Source organism: Melanostigma gelatinosum, assembly GCF_949748355.1.
Source record: "Melanostigma gelatinosum genome assembly, chromosome: 17".
In the NCBI taxonomy this organism is placed as follows: Eukaryota; Metazoa; Chordata; class Actinopteri; order Perciformes; family Zoarcidae; genus Melanostigma; species Melanostigma gelatinosum.
Genome location: NC_136650.1, coordinates 2,681,897 through 2,702,832, shown reverse-complemented (window position 1 = coordinate 2,702,832; position 20,936 = coordinate 2,681,897). Strand labels below are relative to the sequence as shown.

At 40.5% G+C, this 20,936-nt stretch overlaps 1 protein-coding gene across 1 annotated transcript in view; it reads left to right on the top strand.

Moving 5' to 3' along the window:
- vars2 (valyl-tRNA synthetase 2, mitochondrial) overlaps positions 1-20,073 on the top strand; it is a 31,785-nt gene extending 11,712 nt beyond the window's left edge. The window contains exons 15-30 of the mRNA XM_079287947.1: positions 255-336; positions 536-612; positions 794-881; positions 1,114-1,207; positions 2,088-2,158; positions 2,243-2,368; positions 2,492-2,596; positions 4,872-4,940; positions 5,033-5,111; positions 6,049-6,179; positions 7,757-7,909; positions 8,124-8,369; positions 13,070-13,181; positions 13,364-13,542; positions 15,564-15,713; positions 19,819-20,073. Coding sequence (XP_079144073.1) covers positions 255-336; positions 536-612; positions 794-881; positions 1,114-1,207; positions 2,088-2,158; positions 2,243-2,368; positions 2,492-2,596; positions 4,872-4,940; positions 5,033-5,111; positions 6,049-6,179; positions 7,757-7,909; positions 8,124-8,369; positions 13,070-13,181; positions 13,364-13,542; positions 15,564-15,713; positions 19,819-19,896 — 1,840 coding nt within the window. The 3' untranslated portion in view covers positions 19,897-20,073. The remainder of the gene's footprint in view (positions 1-254; positions 337-535; positions 613-793; positions 882-1,113; positions 1,208-2,087; positions 2,159-2,242; positions 2,369-2,491; positions 2,597-4,871; positions 4,941-5,032; positions 5,112-6,048; positions 6,180-7,756; positions 7,910-8,123; positions 8,370-13,069; positions 13,182-13,363; positions 13,543-15,563; positions 15,714-19,818) is intronic.
- The last annotated feature ends 863 nt before the right edge of the window (positions 20,074-20,936 follow it).

The window sequence follows — 20,936 nt, the reverse complement described above, 5'->3', positions numbered from 1 at the left end:
TTGCATCATCCACATGCACTAGGCTGCACAGTATTCTGCTGATCTACAGGTGGCGGTAATGAGCCAAACACACAGCAATGCGCTAATAAAGAGGTTAGAAAAAGACCACAAGCTTGTAAACATGGATGTAAAGAATGCAGGATTTCAAATACTTGAATCAGCGTTGAATGAAATGCATTGTAATATATTGTAACGTCCTATGGTTGTGGTTTCTCTCCCCTATGTCTTTCTTCACTCCTCCCTCCTTGTCTCAGCCGCTCAGGAGACATCATTGAACCTCTTCTAAAGAAGCAGTGGTTCGTTTACTGTGAAGAAATGGCTAAAAAAGCTATCCAGGTAAGTTGGTGAAGATGTTGAGATTGAGGTGAAACTTTAAATGTTATAGTTGCATCACATGCTTTAAAGTAACCATGTCAGGCTCCTTCGTGTAAATATAATGAAGAATAGAGCAGTCAGGTGATGTCATCTCATCCTTGAACTCTTGGAACACATTTAAGAAATACTAAAAAAAGGGGACTATTTCTTTCCCTGTCAGGCTGTGGAGGACGGACAGCTGGAAATCCTGCCTCACTACTACACGAAGACATGGAAGAACTGGCTGTCCAACATCAAGTAGGCTGTCCTGACCCTTGACTTGGACAGAACCATGTGTTTGAACAGTGGTGTGAGGGGGAACAATTGCAGTGTGTGTTGTTGTTACTGGTGTGATATGTGCGTGAAATGACACCACTGATGAATGAGCTCTTTTTTCAACAAATGGGTTGTCAACAATGTACTTCTGTTTGCCTTGCAGTGATTGGTGCATTTCCAGGCAGCTTTGGTGGGGTCATCAGATCCCTGCTTACCAAGTGGACTTTCCTAATTCTACTAACAAACAAGAGGTTGGGTTTGTGATTATTCTTATGTTCTAAGAATAATACTACTGTGAAATGTTTGGTTCATCTGTTAGACTCACCAGGTTTGTTCAAGCCCCTTCATCTAATGCAACCCTGACTAGAAAAGAAATGTATCTAGAAATGTACAGTATGACTGGGTGATGTACTCTCCTTTTGTATATCAATGTCGGTCTGTCCCAGACTATGATGGAAGTTTCTGTGTGTGTGTTGGTGATAGGAGCAGTGGGTTTGGGGACAGAGCGAGGATGAGGCCCGACAAAGAGCTGCTGTTAAATATGGAGTGAAGCCAGAAGACATCACTTTGACTCAGGGTGACTCACCTCTGTCTTATCTCTTAACCCTACTCTACATTCACCATCACACTTTCTCAAAACACCTTGTATTGCCTGTTTTGTACTGCCATTGACTGCCTGCTGACTCCTCACTTACTACTCTCAAACGCCCCCCGGATGGAAGGGGCCGTGAGTGAATACAGCGGAGGGCATCACCGACTCCCCAGTGTTTTTTGGTAACTCCTGCCCTGCTTTCCTAACGCGGACCTCTGGCCATGCTCTCCTCGCCGGCTTTCTGCTCTGGTAGCAAACGGTCCACCTGTCCAGCACCCAGCCCTAACCTACAGCCAGATCTTCAGTTGCCAGTTGTCTTTCCCAGCCTCCAGCCTCTGAGCGACTCTGCCAATGCTTCAAGCCTCAATATCTCTGTCCCAAGCTTCGAGGCCACCCTCCAGAGTGCTCTTGCCAATGCTGGCGGCCTCCAGAGTAGCTCTGCCCGTCTAGTCTTCCATGTGAGGTCTCCTGCCCTGTGGCTCTCCATTGTCCAGACCTCCCTTCTCTTTGGTTCTTCCCACTGAGCCTGTTCCTGAACCTGTACCCTTGTCTGCCTGGACTATCTGCATTCGGTTTTGATTCCCTGCTGCCTGGCATCAGCCATGACAGATATATAGATTTCAGAATTTTTTTATTCTCCAATATCAATACCAGAATCAATAATCGAACAGGCTACTTCTACTCCTGCTGCTACTACTACAACTGTACAGAATATTAGATAATACGCAGTTTTTGAACCAACCAGTTAAAAGTCTCCTACTGTAAATGATGTTGCCATTGTGGTGCTGCTCTGGTAGAACTGGCATTGATTTAAATACACGCATGTATGTCTTTAGTGGTTATATCTTCATACTTTCTGTGGCAGACCCTGATGTCCTGGATACGTGGTTCTCCTCAGGGCTGTTTCCCTTCGCAATGCTTGGCTGGCCTGAGCAGGTACTGCACCAATTCCAGCAGAAGATAGTCCTCCATAAACAGCCCTATCCCTTTGTATCATAACCACACCTTCACTTCCCACAGACCACTGACCTTCAGCGTTTCTACCCCAGCTCCATTCTGGAGACGGGCAGTGACCTCATCTTCTTCTGGGTGGCGAGGATGGTGATGCTGGGCACAGAGCTGACTGGACAGCTGCCCTTTAAACAGGTTCTTAGATAATGACAAACCCAAAACAAAACAGTATTAATACAAACACTGTTAATTGATTCCTGTGTCAGCCCATCCTGCTGTTTTTCTCTTTCCCTTTCCTCTTTCCATGATGCCTTTCAGGTTCTCCTTCACTCTCTGGTGAGAGATAAACATGGCAGAAAGATGAGTAAATCTCTGGGAAATGTCATTGACCCATTAGATGTTACACATGGAGTCTCTCTGGAGGTAGGTAGCACCTGGTCTGGTCCATGAGGCAAATTACCGTCAATGACTTTCTGATATCTATCACACTGAATGAAGGGGCAGCGCTCTGATGCTTTTTAAAGGGGAAGTATTAGAATATGTCAGTCATGCAAATGTGTGTGTGTGTGTGAAGTGGACCTTTTCTTTGATGTTATCTCCATCAATACACAGTACAATTTAAAGCTATCAAATTCAGTTAAGGTGATCTATGTAGTGCTTTTGAAAATACCACATTTCCAACACACCCTCTTAAATCCTGTTTCCTTCCCATTTTTGAAAGAGGCAAAAAGCAGTTTTAACACGTTCAACACGTTATTCAAACTAAAAACTAACGAGTTGTGAGGTGGAAGGGGGGGAGGATGAGGGTTGTTCAAAGTCACAAAGAAGAGGTAAAAATGTGGATAGACTCTACAGCTATGGAAAATACTAACACAGACAAGTGGAGAAGAGGCACTACTAAGTTAGGAGGAGAGGCAGATTAATAGTAGACTCTATTTGAACAAATGCATTTTCATCAAAACACCGGTTAATACGGAGCAAGCCACCATTGAACCACTAACAGTTTGTTACAAAGCCCCACCTAGTGGTTGGAGTAAACTCCCAATACCCCCCCCCCCCCCCCCCAGGCAGCAAACAAACAAATTCTGATTTCAAACGCATCTAATTCAAATGAATATCGGAGATTAAGGATGAAGACGGGTGATTTAGAAATGTCGAGGCTAAACTGGACTACAGAGAGGTGACTTCATCCAATATACTGTATATGCCCCTCCTGGGAGCAATGAGGCGCTTTTCAAAAACCTTTGTTGGCCTCATTTGTGCTGGAGATCTAAATATAATCCGTCAATTAGATACAACTATTCAAGAATTTATTATTCTTTTACCTTTACCTCTGAGAAACGAGAGAGTGTAAGATCGGTACAAAGGACTTTTCGGACCATTCTGGTCTGTACTTAAAGTTACACATGGATAGTAAACAGCATTCATGGAATAAGAGACCCTGAATCTCACAAACTAATATGTAAACTAGATGGCATTCAAAAAGCGTTTGAAACACACTACAAGTCTTTGTACATTCGGCTGGATGAAGCAAATGTGCGTACAAAAGAACACTTTCTAAACCAGTTCCACCTCAAGCAAGCAACAGCGTTACTCAATGAGTGGTTCAACCTCATTCTAAATGAGTGAGTTCTGCCCCCATCTTGGAGGAAAGAGATTATATCTATAATCCCCGAAGAAGGCAAATACAGAAAGAAATGCAGTGGATACAACCCAATCAGTGTTTTGAATCAAGACATCATTAATAGATTGGGATCAAACCAGTTCTATACAGAACAGACCGACTCAGGATAACACTAACAAGTGTCCCCAGATTACAGAACAAATAAACCCTGAAAGCATCACCACCAATCTCTGAGTTTAGATGCTGAAAAGCATTTGATACATACATACATACACACACACACACACATATATACTGTACATGCATACATGCGACTGTGACTAAGTGGAGAGCAGGGTCGTCCTTCAATCAGAGGATCGGCGGTTTGATCCCCGGCTCCACTGGGCGCATGTCGATGTGTCCTTGAGCAAGACACTTAACCCCAAAAATGCTCCCGTAGCTGTGCTGTGTGCCATCAGTGTGTGAACATGACATGTGGAGTGAAAAGTGCTTTTGAGTGGTCGAACAGCGCGATACAAGTACAGTCCAAAATAGCCCCAAGAATCAAATCATAACAAATTGGACTTCAGAATCAATGCTGGATGCAATGTGGGCCCTCCATGGCTGCCCACGCTCACATCTTGTCTTGTGCCATTTTACAGCCTTTTTGGACTGATGTTCAACCCGCCACAAGGAGTATATAAGGGTTTGATATTGAGATCACTTGTCTCTCTATACATATCGAAGGATCTGGGTATCGGAGATAAATAGAAACATTTACTAAAGATAGTAAGGCGCTTCACAAAGCACATTTTTGTAACTTCTTTGTTTTGATCTTGACCAACTGGGGATGTGTTGGGATGCTTACTACAGACTTTTACACTACAGGCCAAAAGAAATCGATTCATGACTTCCATACTGAGTAGCAGCTTATTAAAAGGGAAGGTATCGTATATTATCTGAGATGTGAGAGAATAAAAGCGTTTTTCGGTTGTGACGTGACAGTACAGCTGATGTACTGTTAGGAAAGTGCTTACTGTGACAGCCACCTGTTGTGATTCCCTCAGAGATGTTTTGTTGCTTGTTTCCTCCCAGAGACTTCAGGAGAAGGTGAAGGAGGGAAACCTTGACCCCAGGGAGAGACTGGTTGCCATGGAAGCTCAGGTCAGCTCCCCTCTCTATCTGTTTCTTTCTGGCTGACTGCGCACACTCATTACTTCCTCTCTTATCTGTCACTTCCATCTGCTTCCCCACAGAAGAAAGACTTCCCCAAAGGGATCCCTCAGTGTGGGACTGATGCTCTGAGATTTGCCCTCTGCTCTCACAAGATGCAGGGTGAGTGACTCATCTCTCTCTCTGTAGAGGACGGACATTTGTCTGAGTGAATGAATGTGTGGAGCTGTGTGATGTCAAACAGTGTTGCAGGAAAAGAAGAACTAGACGGGGAGACAGATGAGACGTGAGCAGCTGCAGTGACAGGACATGGTTGTGTTTCACAGATCACTCACTTTGGCAGGTGGTCTGCTCTGTGTCTCCTTAAAGCTACTTTCACTGTGTTTCACTTAGAGCTGTTACAAAGAAATGTTCTCATTCCTTCATCAAATTCCTTCAAAGTTCATTTCAGTCCCAAAGTGTTCCTCTTGAGCAACATGTCTCTTTGGTTAGTCCACTTTCCTATACTTCTGCCTGGAAGGGTTTTCTCCCACGGGTGATGAATGTGTTCAGAACATTTTGTCATCGTAAACTCGGGCTGGATATGAAACCAATTGAAATCCATCTATCTGCACCACAGAGTATTGGAGCTTTAAAGGGGGACTCCACTCCATCACATGTTGTTTAAGGCTCAAGTGAGACAATGGAATAGGATCCAGGAAGTGCAGTTGGAGTAACAGATTTATACATGTAAAAGCTTATCACATTCCAGAACACTTCACTTCAGCGTATCATTTATATTTGCAGGACTGCAGGACGTTAGTGGTGACGATGGCGAGGTAAACAGTAGGAATAAGAATTAGCTTGTACGGCCTCTGATATTTAAATATTTAAACATTTGAACTTTCGCTTCTTTTTGTGAAATGAAATCGATTTCTATTTGTTTATATTTCTCTAAGTTGCATTCGTTCTTAAACTCTATCTGGACCACATTCCTACGATGGACCAACTTACAGACGGATCAACCAATGAACTGACCTAGGCCCTGCCACGAGTGAACTAAACTATCCACCTTTCGTCTGTTTGCCTTCACACTGTGTGGGACTCTTCTTTTCTTCAGGAGAAGACATCAGTCTGTCCATCTCTCAGGTCCTGAGCTGCAGACACTTCTGTAATAAAATGTGGCAGACACTTAGATTCACACTGGGAGTGCTGGGTGACAACACGACACCAGTGGGAACCCTGGAGGAGGTACAGCAAAGACACCGCCAGTTGCACTACTTTGTTATTTTCATATTCATCTATTTAGTTGTACTGTTGGCGTACAAGGGCTAAGCTTGTCTTTACATTACTAAGATATTAGAACAATAACTTTTCAGAAATGTGTATAATTTCCACAAACGACAGCAATCACTGCCAGCCTGTACAGTGGTTGTTTGTGTGCCACTGAGGTCTGCTCCACCACACAACACATCGCTTTGTTGTGCAAAACAGGAAGACGAAGCTGTTCACGTTGCACAAATCAGCAGCTTGATGGAGAGAAGGATCGGCTTAAATGTAAACACCCCTTTGAATACAGTAAAGAAAATGCCACAAACGTCCTGTACAGAGCCACATAGTGTAGAATGAAGCATCTTTAATCAGCACTGACTTATGAACTGTCATTATGAACAATGATATGACATAAAGGCTACCAGTGGCTTTGTCCAGTGGTTGCTAACTATAGCATGATAAAACAGCTCATTGGACGAATACAGAATGTCTGAAGAGGCCAACAGTATCTCATGTCAGACAGAGTTTGTTGTTTGAGGTAACTTAATGGATCTAGCAATCTGTGGTTAACCCTCATTCAACCTTGTTGAGTTGTCAGCAACATAAATCATCACAATCTCATATCAAAGAAAGTCTGGATGTGGTTAGCCTAGCTTAGCATTAATACTGGGAGCAGTTAGCCGGGCTCTGTCTGAAGTTCCAAAATACACCTCCAAAGCTCACTGATTGACATTAGTCGCTGGGCGAATGGATGGTTGTTCAATAGTTCCAGCACGTAACTCCCCAGAAACATCGAACTGTGGTTTACACAGTTGTGGTTGTGTGCAGGTTAAAGGTGACATGCAACATGTTGGGATCTTTAGAGGGGTTGGGAGGTGTGTTTCTGAGCTTTAGACAGAACCAAGGTAGTTTCTTTCCCTCTGTTTCCAGTCTTTATGCTATGCTAGGCTAACCATGTTGTGCTTCACTCACACATGAGTCTTTCTAGAAATGTAAATTAGCACCCACTGTATAGCATATTGCACATGCTATAGCAGCTCAGGCAGCAGAAATAGAGCTGAGCTTGTTGAGTAAGAAATTACACTTTAAGTGCTCTGTGTTTTGAGTAAGTGAACCAGTAAACCAGCACTATGGCGTCAGAGAGTGTAGAACTCTCCACCTTCAAACCCTGTCTTATAACGCACCTCTTTAAACTGGCATATTTCGTCTCAATCTGTCTCCAGTGACTACAACCACATTGAATCTTGCATTGCTGAATATTGTATATCTAGTTATTGTATTACCTTATTATTGTATATTACTGTTTTGTTTGATTTGATGATGATTATGTCCATGAGTGCTTTGAAAGGTGCCTATAAATACAATGCATTATTATTAAAGAAGAATCAGTGTGTCAAACAGACTCAACATTCTTTAAATAGAGAATGTTGACTACTATGTGAAAAGGATGTCCACATTTAAATGTGTGTTTGAGTGAAGCCCAGCTGAAGGCTAGCTTCATCAGACGTGCCTCTTTGTACAAAAGGTGTATTGACTAAATGCTATAAATGTTTCAGACGAGTGCTCTGAGCAGCGTGGACCGCTGGATCTGCTCCAGACTCTACAGCACTGTAGTGGAGTGTGAGCAGGCCTTTGAAGCCTACGAGCTGCACGCTGTCACGTCTGCCTTGTACTCCTTCTGGGTCCACAGCCTGTGTGACGTGTACATGGTGAGGAGCACAACTTTCACATTGCATTATGGGTACACTTTGAAGATTATAAATGAGAAGACTTTGTATTGGCAGTAATCTACTCACTGCTCGGTCTAAAAAGGAAGGATGATGTGTTCGCCTGGTTTCTTCATGGCAACAGGAGATTTTGAGTGGAGCTAATGGTAGTATGTAACCAGTGTTTGTCATTTCCTTTTCTGTGTGTGTGTTGTAGGAGTATGTGAAGCCTGTGCTGCTCCAGCAGGAGGAGGGGGCAGTGGTCCACACAGAGCACAGTGTCAGAGCGAGGCAGGTGGCCACCAGTATCCTTTATCACTGTGTGTCTACGTCTCTGGCCCTGCTCTCCCCCTTCATGCCCTTCATCACTGAGGAGCTGTGGCAGAGACTCCTGCCATTCAGACCTGGAGCTGCTACCCAGACCACTCTGTGTTTGCAGCCGTACCCCTGCTCCTCTCAGCTGGTAGGACTGCAGCCATCACACCTCTCCTTCCCCACAGTTACGGCATAACAACGTTTCTAAAGGGTCACTCCTCACAAACCAGAACAGCGAATGCTTTTGGTTTTCAAATATTTGCTGCCACTGGAGGTGGATGGAATTTCATTTGTTTTGCTTTAAAAAATGACATAACAATGTACATCAGTGTGATTTTCCAGACACGGTGTCCCTGTTCCTCTGGATAATCACGTGTTGGCTTCAGCACCACACTTAATGTAAACCTTTTGTGTAAAGTATCTATTACTTTTAGTCACATTGCACTCTGTCCTGAAGTCCTAAAACCCAGAAATAAGTCAGCATATTTACACTTCCTGTTCCCTTGTCTCAGGGTTTGTGTTTATTGAATGTGGTTTTGGTTAGATATCTGAAATAAGGATGAAGATGTAGAGATTTGAAAGTTTAGTTCTACGATGTATAAAATAGGTCAGTAAACACCCCTCTGGTGAATTTAGAAGCTTTTACAAGTCTTAAAAAAGAGTGTAAATGAGACGACTACACGTCCTCACGAGAACACTATCCTCCTTTAGCTTCGTGGTGGAGACGTGAAGTCATGTGACCGCGGTGGAGTTCCTTTATAGCCTAACATTAGCTTTTTACTTCTCCTGATTGTATTCACGCTGCAAACAAATACGAGTGGTGTTCTTCAGTGGGAATATTATCTTGCTGAACAAAACAAGTATCATAAACGCAGTGGCGGGCCTTCAGGGCCTGCAAGGCCTTCTCTGCTGACCTAAACAGAATCACAAAGCTATTTATATTTAAAAAAAGAAAAATTATAATTTATTTTATAATTTAATAATTTTTCTTAAATGCACTACATGTATTATAATTTATAAAAATATTTTTCCCATTATTTTATTTTGTCATTGCACAGCTACTGTCTTCCTCAGTTGCTCTCAGTTGCTCTCAGATCTCACCTCTGTGTGTCTATGTAAGAACAGAGCCAGATGCCTGCAGACTCGGCTCTGTGCAGTGCAGAATAAAGTACATGGGGACGATATTGTTGATTGTCAGTGTTCAACCAATCAGATCTTTAGTTTGACATGTTGGGCGTATTCTTTGACGTGTCAGCGCCTGCTAGCCGGCCCATAATTATGTCAGCATTACGTACCGCTCAGTGTTCATCTGTAGCTTTCCCGCGAGGTGCAGTGTGCTGTGATTGGTCAGTGGGCGAGCACGTGACTATCACGAAATTTAACAGCCCAGCTGAGGCTGATGGGTAGGGAATCACATCACGTGATTTAGGTCAACCAATCAAAATGCATTCTGACTGAGTTGAGCTGCACCATGATAGAGGGTGCTGAGACGAGGAAAGACGCTGCAGAGAGGCGCATTCAATGTTCCAGTTGTGAAAGTAAAATCTATGATAATCTCTTTGGGTCGCGGCTTGTCATTAAGGAATGACGGTGGATCCCACAGCCAGACCAGCTGAGAACATTATGTTTTCCTGAATTTAGGCTTTTGCATTTTCTAAATGCTTGAGCGTTATTCAAACGACTCGTACCGAACGGTTTAATACGAAGACGTACATAGTTACAGCCTTAAAAATTCGCTGTGGCGCCACACTGTGGTATTTCAGCTGCAGGACAGCAGTGAAGGCCCGGGTATAAAATGCACGGCCCACCACTGCATAAACGTTTGTTTGCCACAGAGATTGTTTTCTGCAATAATTCAGAATCCAATGCAGAATCCCATTGGCTGTTTGTGGAGGGAACCAGTGTGATGTTGACGCCCTCCCTCAGGAGACTTCTTTCCCGTTTGCAGTAGTACTCCCCAACACCTGAAACACACTCTGATGTGTGGAAAGTCATTTTAGTTAGTTTGTGTCTAGTTTGCTACAGATGTTCAGTCCAGTGGTCTTCAATTGATTGGAAGTTTACTGAGTCTTTTCGGTAATTCCAGTCGTCTTCCCTCCTCTGCCTTTGGATCACTCTCTGTGGTTCTTACTCACTGATCATTACGAAGCTACTGTGTTCTCTGCAGAGCAGCCAACCATTCAGAAGCTGTATTCACGACAATACTGTTCACTGTCTGTGTTTTAGTCGAGTAAGGTAATAATATTCCTCAACATTAGCAGGAAGATTTAGATGGTTGACAGCAGACATTAATCCTATTGTTAAAAAGCAGTGGTGTATAGTAACGAAGTAGAAATACTTCGTTACTGTACTTAAGTCGTTTTTTTGGATATCTGTACTTTACTTTACTACTTATATTTCTGTTGACTTTTACTTTTACTTCACTACATTTTGCAAAGAAAAGTGATACTTTTACTCCGATACATTTCCCCTGAAACCTTCGTTACTCGCTACAAAATCAAATCTATCTTTAGAAACAAAATGAATCATGAGAGCAGCGTCAGGGACTGTGGTGGAACACAGACTGCAAGCAAGCAGGTTTGGTGAATCAGTGGTCCGAGCAGCAAGTTAAATCATTGGTTAATCACGTTAATGCGCAATTGCAAACAAGTGCTCTCAAAGCCGCGGTGTTGTGATTCCCAGTGATGCCAGGATGCTACATGCTATAAGCTAGCGGGCGACTACATGAGTAGAATTCCACACAGGACGGGTGGGATGAGGAGAGGTGGACGGGTCAAACAAACACTGTGTTTCCTCCAGGAGGCCGCAGTTTGTGCCGTGTGTGAAACGAGAAGCCAATGTTGATTTATTTGTGACGTGACTTCCGTAGATATTTTAACGCAAACCACGATCTTTTCCTAAACCCAACTAAGTAGTTTCATCGCCTAAACCTTAGTTGTTTCCTGTGAAGATGGAAGTTTATTTTGAAAAGACAGTATGCATGTAACAAGCCAAAACAGACTCATGTTGCTGGACTTTTGCAGGAAAAACGCACGAAAAATGAGTAACTTTTCGTAAGATATCAATAAAACGGGGATGAATTTAGAATCATTCTATACACTGTAGCTTCTTTACATTATATTAGAATGTAAAGAAGTTACATTGTAATACAATGTAACTTCTTTACATTCTATTAGAATTGTCTTTTGAAGATGAACAGGACATTTTTCAGTTTCAAGTAATGACTGTGTTACTTTCAGTGCTGCTTTAGTATTGATCATGTTTTGATATTTGAGTCATGTTGTGGATGATCAGATGGAGTTATGATGGTAGCAGTCGCCCAATTGCAGATTCAGCTTGAGCAAAACCTTTGTCTATTGTGTTCAAATCAGGCCCACAGGAGTTTACAAGGCAGGCGTCCTTTCTCTAAACACTGACCTGATGCATCAAGTGGATATTTTCTGCTGAACATAATATTATGCATTTGCCCTCTACATCACATGTGTCAAACTCAAGGCCCGCGGGCGACCGTGATGCTGATGTGGCCCAGAGTGAAAATGAGTTTGACACCCCTGCTCTACATCCTCTAGTAGTCGGAATGAGCAGACTTATAAAAGCACTGTTACAACTCCTTCATAGTGTCATATTGCTTTTCGGAGAATGATGATGATAAGTTCACAGTAGATGCAAAAGTATACTTATGTACAATATATTATGTTGAACATTGTTGCTCCTGAATGGATCACAGCCAACCCAATTATGTTCAACACAGCTCCATGTCCTTGGTCATGGTGCCACAGCACTTAAAAGAATAAACTTCATCATTCTCACAATTCTGACCCTTTGCTTTTTTATTAACAGCATTTACTTTTACTTTTACTTTCAATACTTAAGTACATTTAATATCAGAAACTTACTTTTGATTCTTAAGTACAATAAATATCAGATACTTTAAGACTTTTACTCAAGTAGTATTCTAATAGGTGACTTTTACTTTTACTGGAGTAGTTTTCCAGTAAGGTATCTTTACTTTTACTCAAGTATAGCTTTTGGGTACTTTATACACCACTGATAAAAAGCCTACTAACAAAGACCGTAGTCATGTACTGTTAACTTAACAATACTACCTTAAAGTTATAATCCCGAAGCTCTCCGTCTCGTTTCTTTGGCAGCACCAGTGTTTTTGGATCTCACTTCCCAGAGATCCAAACAGTGACTTTTCCTGGGAACACAGACATTCACTTCATATTACTGCAAATACAAGAGCTTTCGCCCGTGGGCTGTAGGTAAAATCAACATTGTGTCACCTCATGTATATGAGATTGATAGGGGCGGCTGTGGTTTAGAGGTAGAGCGGGTCTTTCAATCAGAAGATTGGATGTTTGATTCCCGGTTCCTGCAGTCCATGTCGATGTCTCCTTGGGGAAGACACTGAACCACATAAATGCCTTCAGTGTAGTTTGGGCCTTGGTCAGGACATGGTAGTCCCTGCCATCAGCGTATGAATGGGTGTAAACAAATATAAGTCCATTTACCATTTACCACAGTGACTTGACTGACATGTATGTAAATGAAAATCTTTGAGATTATTACTTTAACATTAGTTTACCGTGTTATGAACGTATACGTGCTAGCTGCATCATCTAGAGTTGTACCAGCTCCTTTGTTACTATTTCTTGTCACATTTTCAAATGGGTTCTTACTTTGTTTTGGGTGTATGTAGTATTGGACATTTGGATTGTACAACATCTACCTGGATTAGAGACTGGTCCACTCTATAGGCAAAACAAAGTTAGGTCTCCTAACTGTGTTTAACTTCCCATGTGTTTCAGCTGATGTGTTCTATTTGTAACGTCTCCATCCTGCCAGGCTCACTGGCATTTCCCTGAAGAGGAAAGGGATTTCCTACTGGTGCAGGAAGTGATCCGAGTGGCCCGCTCACTACGAGCCCAGTGTGGCATGACCAAAGAAAAACCAGCCAGTAAGTTATTTAACGGTTCAAAAGTAGCACTTCAATGTTCCATGCTCAAAGACTGAATATGAATCCAGCTTTCATACAAAGGATACGCCGATGAGCCTTATTGATAAATGAATAAATGGATTACTTAATTTATTACTTAATAAACTTAATTTATTACTTTATTTCCGTGTCCTGTGTTTCAGTGTGGGCAGTGTGTTCACCCAGCCAGGCCAAGGTCCTCCTTCACTTTGGGTCAGCTGTTTGGACTTTAAGCCGGATCTCCAGCCTCCATATCTCCTCTCATAGAGCGGACCACTCCACCCCTCCACCTACAGGGAGCCTCATCGGCGTGGTGGACCACACATGTCAGCTACACCTTCAGGTATGGTATCAACGTCCTCCTGCTTCAGCTCTTTAGGCCCCAACTACTTGATTAGTGGATGACAAAAAATGAATCGCCTACAATTTTGATAATCACTGAATCTTTTCATAGATTTACAATCAACAGTTTCTGGCTCGGGCTTCTTAATTGTGAGGATTCACTGCTTTTCTTTATATTGTATCTTTTTTTTCTTCTAAATATAAATGTCATTTTTTCAGATAATACAACAAAGAAAACACTGTCACAGACAAGCAATGACCAGGCAGGACACAGCACACTAAAGCCCCTGTCCCACCTAAACACACACACACACACACACACACACACACACACACACACACACACACACACACACACACACACACACACACACACACACACACACACTAAGATAGAAAACAAAGTGACAGTGGAAGGGTCTGGTTCTGTGAGGCAGGCACGACTCACCTGACCAGCTACTCAACAACTGGTCAGGAGCCCAGCTTCCCTCCATCCGGACCAGGACCAAGACCAGGGTACAGAGTGCCAGATTTCCATCTAAAACCATTTGAAAGCATATTTTCAAAAAAGTAAAATTTTGGGGGGAGGGACGGAAACATCAAGATCATTGTGTCCTCATGATTACCTCGCACTGCCTGCGTTAAAATTGGGATCAGAAAAAACTACAAATAACATCTATTCAGGGTGCTAGTTATGCACCAACATAGGTCCATATAATTGTCACCATGGCCTTTATTCAAAGCTGACCTATCATTAAAATACAGTACAATGAAATAGCTCTGGGTAAATGACTGACTGACTAAACAAGTTATTTGAAGACACTGACTCTCAGAAATGATGGAGGACATGTTTCACTATTATCTAACGTTTTATAGAACAAACAATTAATCCAAGAAATAATTGACACATTAATCTACAAAGCAAAAATATGATCGTTACAGCTCTAATCGTTTCTCTGTATTTTGGTCTGAACCAAGATTAGCCATCTGCCTCTTTCATAAGTCATTCATAAGTCATCCTAAGTCATTCTTCCTCGCCCCCTTTAATCCTTCTCTCTGCAGTAAGACAGACAGCATTGGGTTGTAGCCGTCAAGCATGGATCCTTGTAGTGAGTGTGATAAAAACCTGTTCTTTTCTTCAACACAACACACTGGATGGGTGTGTGGGTGTTTCAACGTGCAGCACACACTGTTTGCTACAATGCCTCATCAAACAAATCACTCAAACTGTACTTCATGACACACCGTCACCAGTAGGTCGTCACTGCATCTGGCCAGACTAAGCTGAAGTTAGCTCACTTTGGACAATGTAACAATTACTGTGGTAGCTCTGTTATGTTACAGTATCCACAATCAGTTTGCATTACAAACATATGGTCAAGCAGTGTCCGGTCCTCAAGCGTCTCCACTGTCCTCCTCTCTGCCATCACAATAACAACACCTCCATGAGAATATATGGAGCATGCTCAGCCTTCAACACAATCTCCCCCATGAAACTGGTCGACTTGGCTCTCTGGGCCTGAGTTCCTCACTCTGCAGCTGGTCATTAGACTTCCTCACATTTCATTGCACAACTCTGTTATGACAGTAAATCACCCCTGTAACTTTATAGCCTTGAATAAAGCCAACATAAATGAAAAGCGTCCCTTCAATCTTGCATCTATTTGCAAGCTAATTATTTGATCAAATTGAAAATGTATTTGTGTCTGGATGATGTATGAAACTTGTAAAAATCTAAGTTCAAAATCAAATGCATTACTGATTAAATTAAGATGAAAAATGATATAAAGTGTTCTCAAGTAATAGATACCATTGCCATAATTATTAGAGATTGAATGTGAAATGAACTCTGCATTGCCTTTGCAATGTGCTACCTGAAGTACAATGTCAAAATGCAAACTGGAATGACATGGAATGGAGCTCTATCGCCCACATGTGTGCCCATCAGTATGCTGGTGTGCTCCACTGTTTTAGCTTGGCGTGGTGGTGATGTCTAACATACGGTATGATTTGCTCTCTCAGAGTGGAATGAACATTGATAAGCGGATGCTGCAGCTCAGCCAGCGCAGAGACAAGCTTGTTCCAAAACTGGAGAAAGTCCTCTGCAGAGCCCGGTCTCCAGACTACCTGACCAAGGTTCCTGCTCATGTCAGGCAGCAGATGGACACCAAGGTGAGCACTGAGCACTAAGGAGGCTGCTACGGGTTTAGGGTCATGTGTTATCGTTGGCCTGTGGAAGAGCTCATATTTTGTATTAGATCGTATGCCTCCGCACTGGCAAGAGACGTGGCTGGCAAAATAGTTTTTTGGCCATAACTCAAGAATTCCTATGCTAATTATGACAATTTCACACCAATGTGTAATAAAGATAAAGATAAAGAAGTTTTTATACACCAAAAGGAATAAAACCGTTACTAAAGATACAAATACACAAAAGGAATAAAAACGATACGAAAGATACAAATACACAAAAGGAATAAAACCGTTACGAAAGATACAAATACACAAAAGGAATAAAACCGTTACGAAAGATACAAATACACAAAAGGAATAAAACCGTTACGAAAGATACAAATACACAAAAGGAATAAAACCGTTACGAAAGATACAAATACACAAAAGGAATAAAAACGTTACTAAAGATAAAAATACACAAAAGGAATGAAAACGTTACTAAAGATAAAATACACAAAAGGAATAAAACCGTTACGAAAGATATAAATACACAAAAGGAATAAAACTGTTACGAAAGATACAAATACACAAAAGGAATAAAAACGTTACTAAAGATAAAAATACACAAAAGGAATGAAAACGTTACTAAAGATAAAATATACAAAAGGAATAAAAACGTTACTAAAGATAAAAATACACAAGGAATAAAAACGTTACGAAAGATACAAATACACAAAAGGAATAAAACCGTTACGAAAGATACAAATACACAAAAGGAATAAAACCGTTACGAAAGATACAAATACACAAAAGGAATAAACCGTTACGAAAGATAAAAATACACAAAAGGAATAAAACCGTTACTAAAGATACAAATAGACAAAAGGAATAAAACCGTTACGAAAGATATAAATACACAAAAGGAATAAGAACGTTACTAAAGATACAAATACACAAAAGGAATAAAAACATGACTAAAGATATAAATACACAAAAGGAATAAGAACGTTACTAAAGATACAAATACACAAAAGGAATAAAAACATGACTAAAGATAAAATATACAAAAGGAATAAAAACGTTACTAAAGATACAAATACACAAAAGGAATAAAACCGTTACGAAAGATACAAATACACAAAAGGAATAAAAACGTTACGAAAGATACAAATACACAAAATGAATAAAACCGTTACGAAAGATACAAATACACAAAATGAATAAAACCATTACGAAAGATACAAATACACAAAAGGAATAAAAACGTAACTAAACATAAAAATACACAAAAGGAATAAAAACGTTACTAAAGATAAAATATACAAGAGGAATAAAAACATTACTAAAGATACAAATACACAAAAGGAATAAAACCGTTACGAAAGATAAAAATACACGAAAGGAATAAATACGTGACTAAAGAAAAATATACGAAAGGAATAAAAACGTTACTAAAGATACAAATACACAAAAGGAATAAAAACGTTACTAAAGATAAAAATACACAAAAGGAATAAAAACGTTACTAAAGATAAAATATACAAAAGGAATAAAAACGTGACTAAAGATACAAATACACAAAAGGAATAAAACCGTTACGAAAGATACAAATACACAAAAGGAATAAAAACGTTACTAAAGATAAAATATACAAGAGGAATAAAAATGTTACTAAAGATAAAAATACACAAAAGGAATAAAACCGTTACGAAAGATATAAATACACAAAAGGAATAAAACCGTTACGAAAGATACAAATACACAAAAGGAATAAAAACGTTACCAAAGATATAAATACACAAAAGGAATAAAAACATTACCAAAGATATAAATACACAAAAGGAATAAAACCGTTACGAAAGATACAAATACACAAAAGGAATAAAAACGTTACTAAAGATACAAATACACAAAAGGAATAAAACCGTTACGAAAGATATAAATACACAAAAGGAATATAACCGTTACGAAAGATACAAATACACAAAAGGAATAAAACCGTTACGAAAGATACAAATACACAAAAGGAATAAAACCGTTACGAAAGATATAAATACACAAATGGAATAAAACCGTTACGAAAGATATAAATACACAAAAGGAATAAAACCGTTACGAAAGATATAAATACACAAAAGGAATAAAACCGTTACGAAAGATACAAATACACAAAAGGAATAAAACCGTTACGAAAGATAGAAATACACAAAAGGAATAAAAACATTACGAAAGATAAAAATACACAAAAGGCTCCTTTAGTAGTTTTGCCTCATTTACAGCCACATTACATGTTGTCTGCCCTCCACTTTACTCCAGACTGAAATGTCGTCATTACTATCAGATGGATTGCCATGATATTTTCCACAGACATGTTCCCAGAATGGTGAATCTTAATGACTTCAGTTATCTCCTAACTACTTATTAAGTGAAGTATTAATCTTAACTTCTATACATTCATGGCTCCCAGGGGATGGCTGCTAATGACAATGGAGATCCTCAGACTTTTGCCACCATGAGGTTGACATTAGTTGTTTTGAGGGAAATGTCTCAACCACTATTGGATGTTTTGCCATGAAGGTTGTGACAGACATTCATTTCCCCCTCAGGGTAAATAGTAAATGCACTAGTATTTGTATAACGCCTTTCTATTCTTCTGACCACTCAAAGCGCTTCGCACTACATTTGTAAACATTCACACCCATTCATACACTGATTACAGGGGCTACCATGCAAGGTGCCACCTGCCCATCAGGACTAAACTAGTTCACATTCATGCACCGATGACACAGGCTTCAGGAGCACACCAACTAGTCCTGTTTGAAATGCAGTAAGAGTGACAATTTGGTTCATCTAACCAACAGGTGGTTTATTTCAAGTAGTGAATATTTGGCCCAAAATAATTGCTCTATCGATCAATGTCATTGATATTTCAAAACATTACACATGTCAATACCACTACATGTTGACGTTCATGGACAGTGTTGATTCCATATGTAAGAAAGTCTGTCGGAGTGTTTCTTTGGGTCAGTTTGATGGAGAGTATTCTTGTGTTTAATATCTGTGTCTGGGATAGACATTTGACATCAACAAACACAAACAAGCTGGCCAGGAAAGATTGTCAATCACAAGCATAAGGGGCGACTGTGGCTCAGTGGAGAGCAGGGTCGTCCTTCAATCAAAAGGATCGGCAGTTTGATTCCCGGGTGCGCTGGTTGCATGTTGATGTGTCCTTGAGCAAGACACTCAACCCCAAAATTGCTCCTGTAGCTGTGCCTACGGTGTGTGAATGAGTTAGTCTGATAGGCAGGTGTCACTTAGCCCCTGTCATCAGGGTGTGAATGGGGGAATGATGACATGTAGTGTGAAAGCTTTGAGTGGTCGGAAGACTAGAAAATAACTATACTAGTACATTTATTAACATTTACCATTTATTGGATGACCATTACAGCACAGCTGGACACAGCAAAGTCCATCGGTGGTGCCATGAGTCACCCCACCATTCAGAGTTTGAGTTGCTCCCCTCTGGGCGACGCCACAGACGACCCCTGCAGACCAAGAGATCGATAAGGGATCTTTTGTTCCTCGTGCAATAAATTCCATGAACAAGCTCCAGAGAGGTTGAATACATAAAGGTGTTTTGAAACAATAACCATATCATTAAACAGTAAAAATTTAAATCAACAAATACATTTTGTGATAACCTACTTATTACTGTAACAAGTTATTTCCCCGCTGTTAAGTAATATTTGGACTTTAAGAGTATATTTTGTATTTTTCGGGGGGGACTTTCATCACATTCTAGTTCAAAATGTCCTTTTCCAAAAGTCCATAAAATGAATTCCAATAAATGTCTGTGACTAAGAATGATGAAATAACATTTGACCACAACTTTTCTTTTTAATCTTTTCTTCAATTATTTTACCAATGTATTGATTCATTTCTTTGTGTTATTTATTATCATTATTTGTATATATTAATTATTTGTCATTTTAAACACTATAGTTCAGTATCGTTACGTACGACATGTTGTCTGATTGTATGCTATGTGTGAAAGACGTCATGTGATACCTACTTTGAACCCTTCCTCCTGCTGTGTGTGCAGACATCAGCCCTGCAGCAGGAACTGAAGACCATTGAGGACCAGCTGAAGGTCTTGCAACAGACTCAAACAACACAATAACCACAGCCAAGGAGCATTACACTCACTGTGGACATGATGAATTATTCATAATGTTGTCCGAGCATGGGGATCTCTACACTGCTTGAATGAAGGCGATGTTGCATCATATCATGTACCAGTGTCAAACTGTGATACTGCATTACCGTACTGCATGCTGGAGGCTGTTAACCCTTCATGTTGATCATTCTTTTTCAAATAAATGTATCTTTGCTAAACTTGACCAAATGTGTTTCCTTGTTGGGAGTGTTAGAATTTTCATACCTTGAGGATTCAGCTTCCAGCATGTCAGGTTTAATTTGCTGTAGTTACAAGCCGAGGTATGTAGAAAACATCACATCAGTCTGTTTAAAACATGGCACCAAATCCATCGATGTTGGTGATCTAAGAACAAAGAAGAGTCATTTGTCATGTTAAAATGAATAGATAGAGGGACAAATGTATTGATCCCAAAGGGAAATTGCAGCGTCGTAGTCACAAGTCACAAAACTAATGTGATCAGTAAAAGAAACCAAAATACAATGATGTTAACATGCCCGAGCGGCCATGGAGGCAAATGAGCAGATCAGGAGTCTAGAAGAAGCTTCATTTATTTTTTCAGATCTCAAAGATTATCAAGAGGTGACAGTTGTCAATGTAATTACAGTTGGACAATTGTACACTGACACAAAACTCCCTCTTCTTCGGTTTTATTTGACCACACAGGAAAAAGCGATGGAGAGTCCACACAGTCAGTGTTTGGTTTGGCTCCATCTTTGGAGAGACAACAGAGCTCTTAGACTCAGACCTCCACTTCTTCTCTCAGTGTTGCTCCAGCCCCACCTGCTACATTTGAAACAGTCAACCCTGATGTGATTTTTCTTGGAAGTACTACAAGCAATGAAATTTTTGACTTTGCAATATATTCCACACCGGGTGGGAGTGAGGATGTTTTTGAGAGTAAAATTGTTTTTGTAGGAGACTTTTCTGAAAATGAGCAACAGACTTTGGATGACACACTGCCTGTTTCACCACAAACCATGCCATCCAGTGAGAGAGTGAAG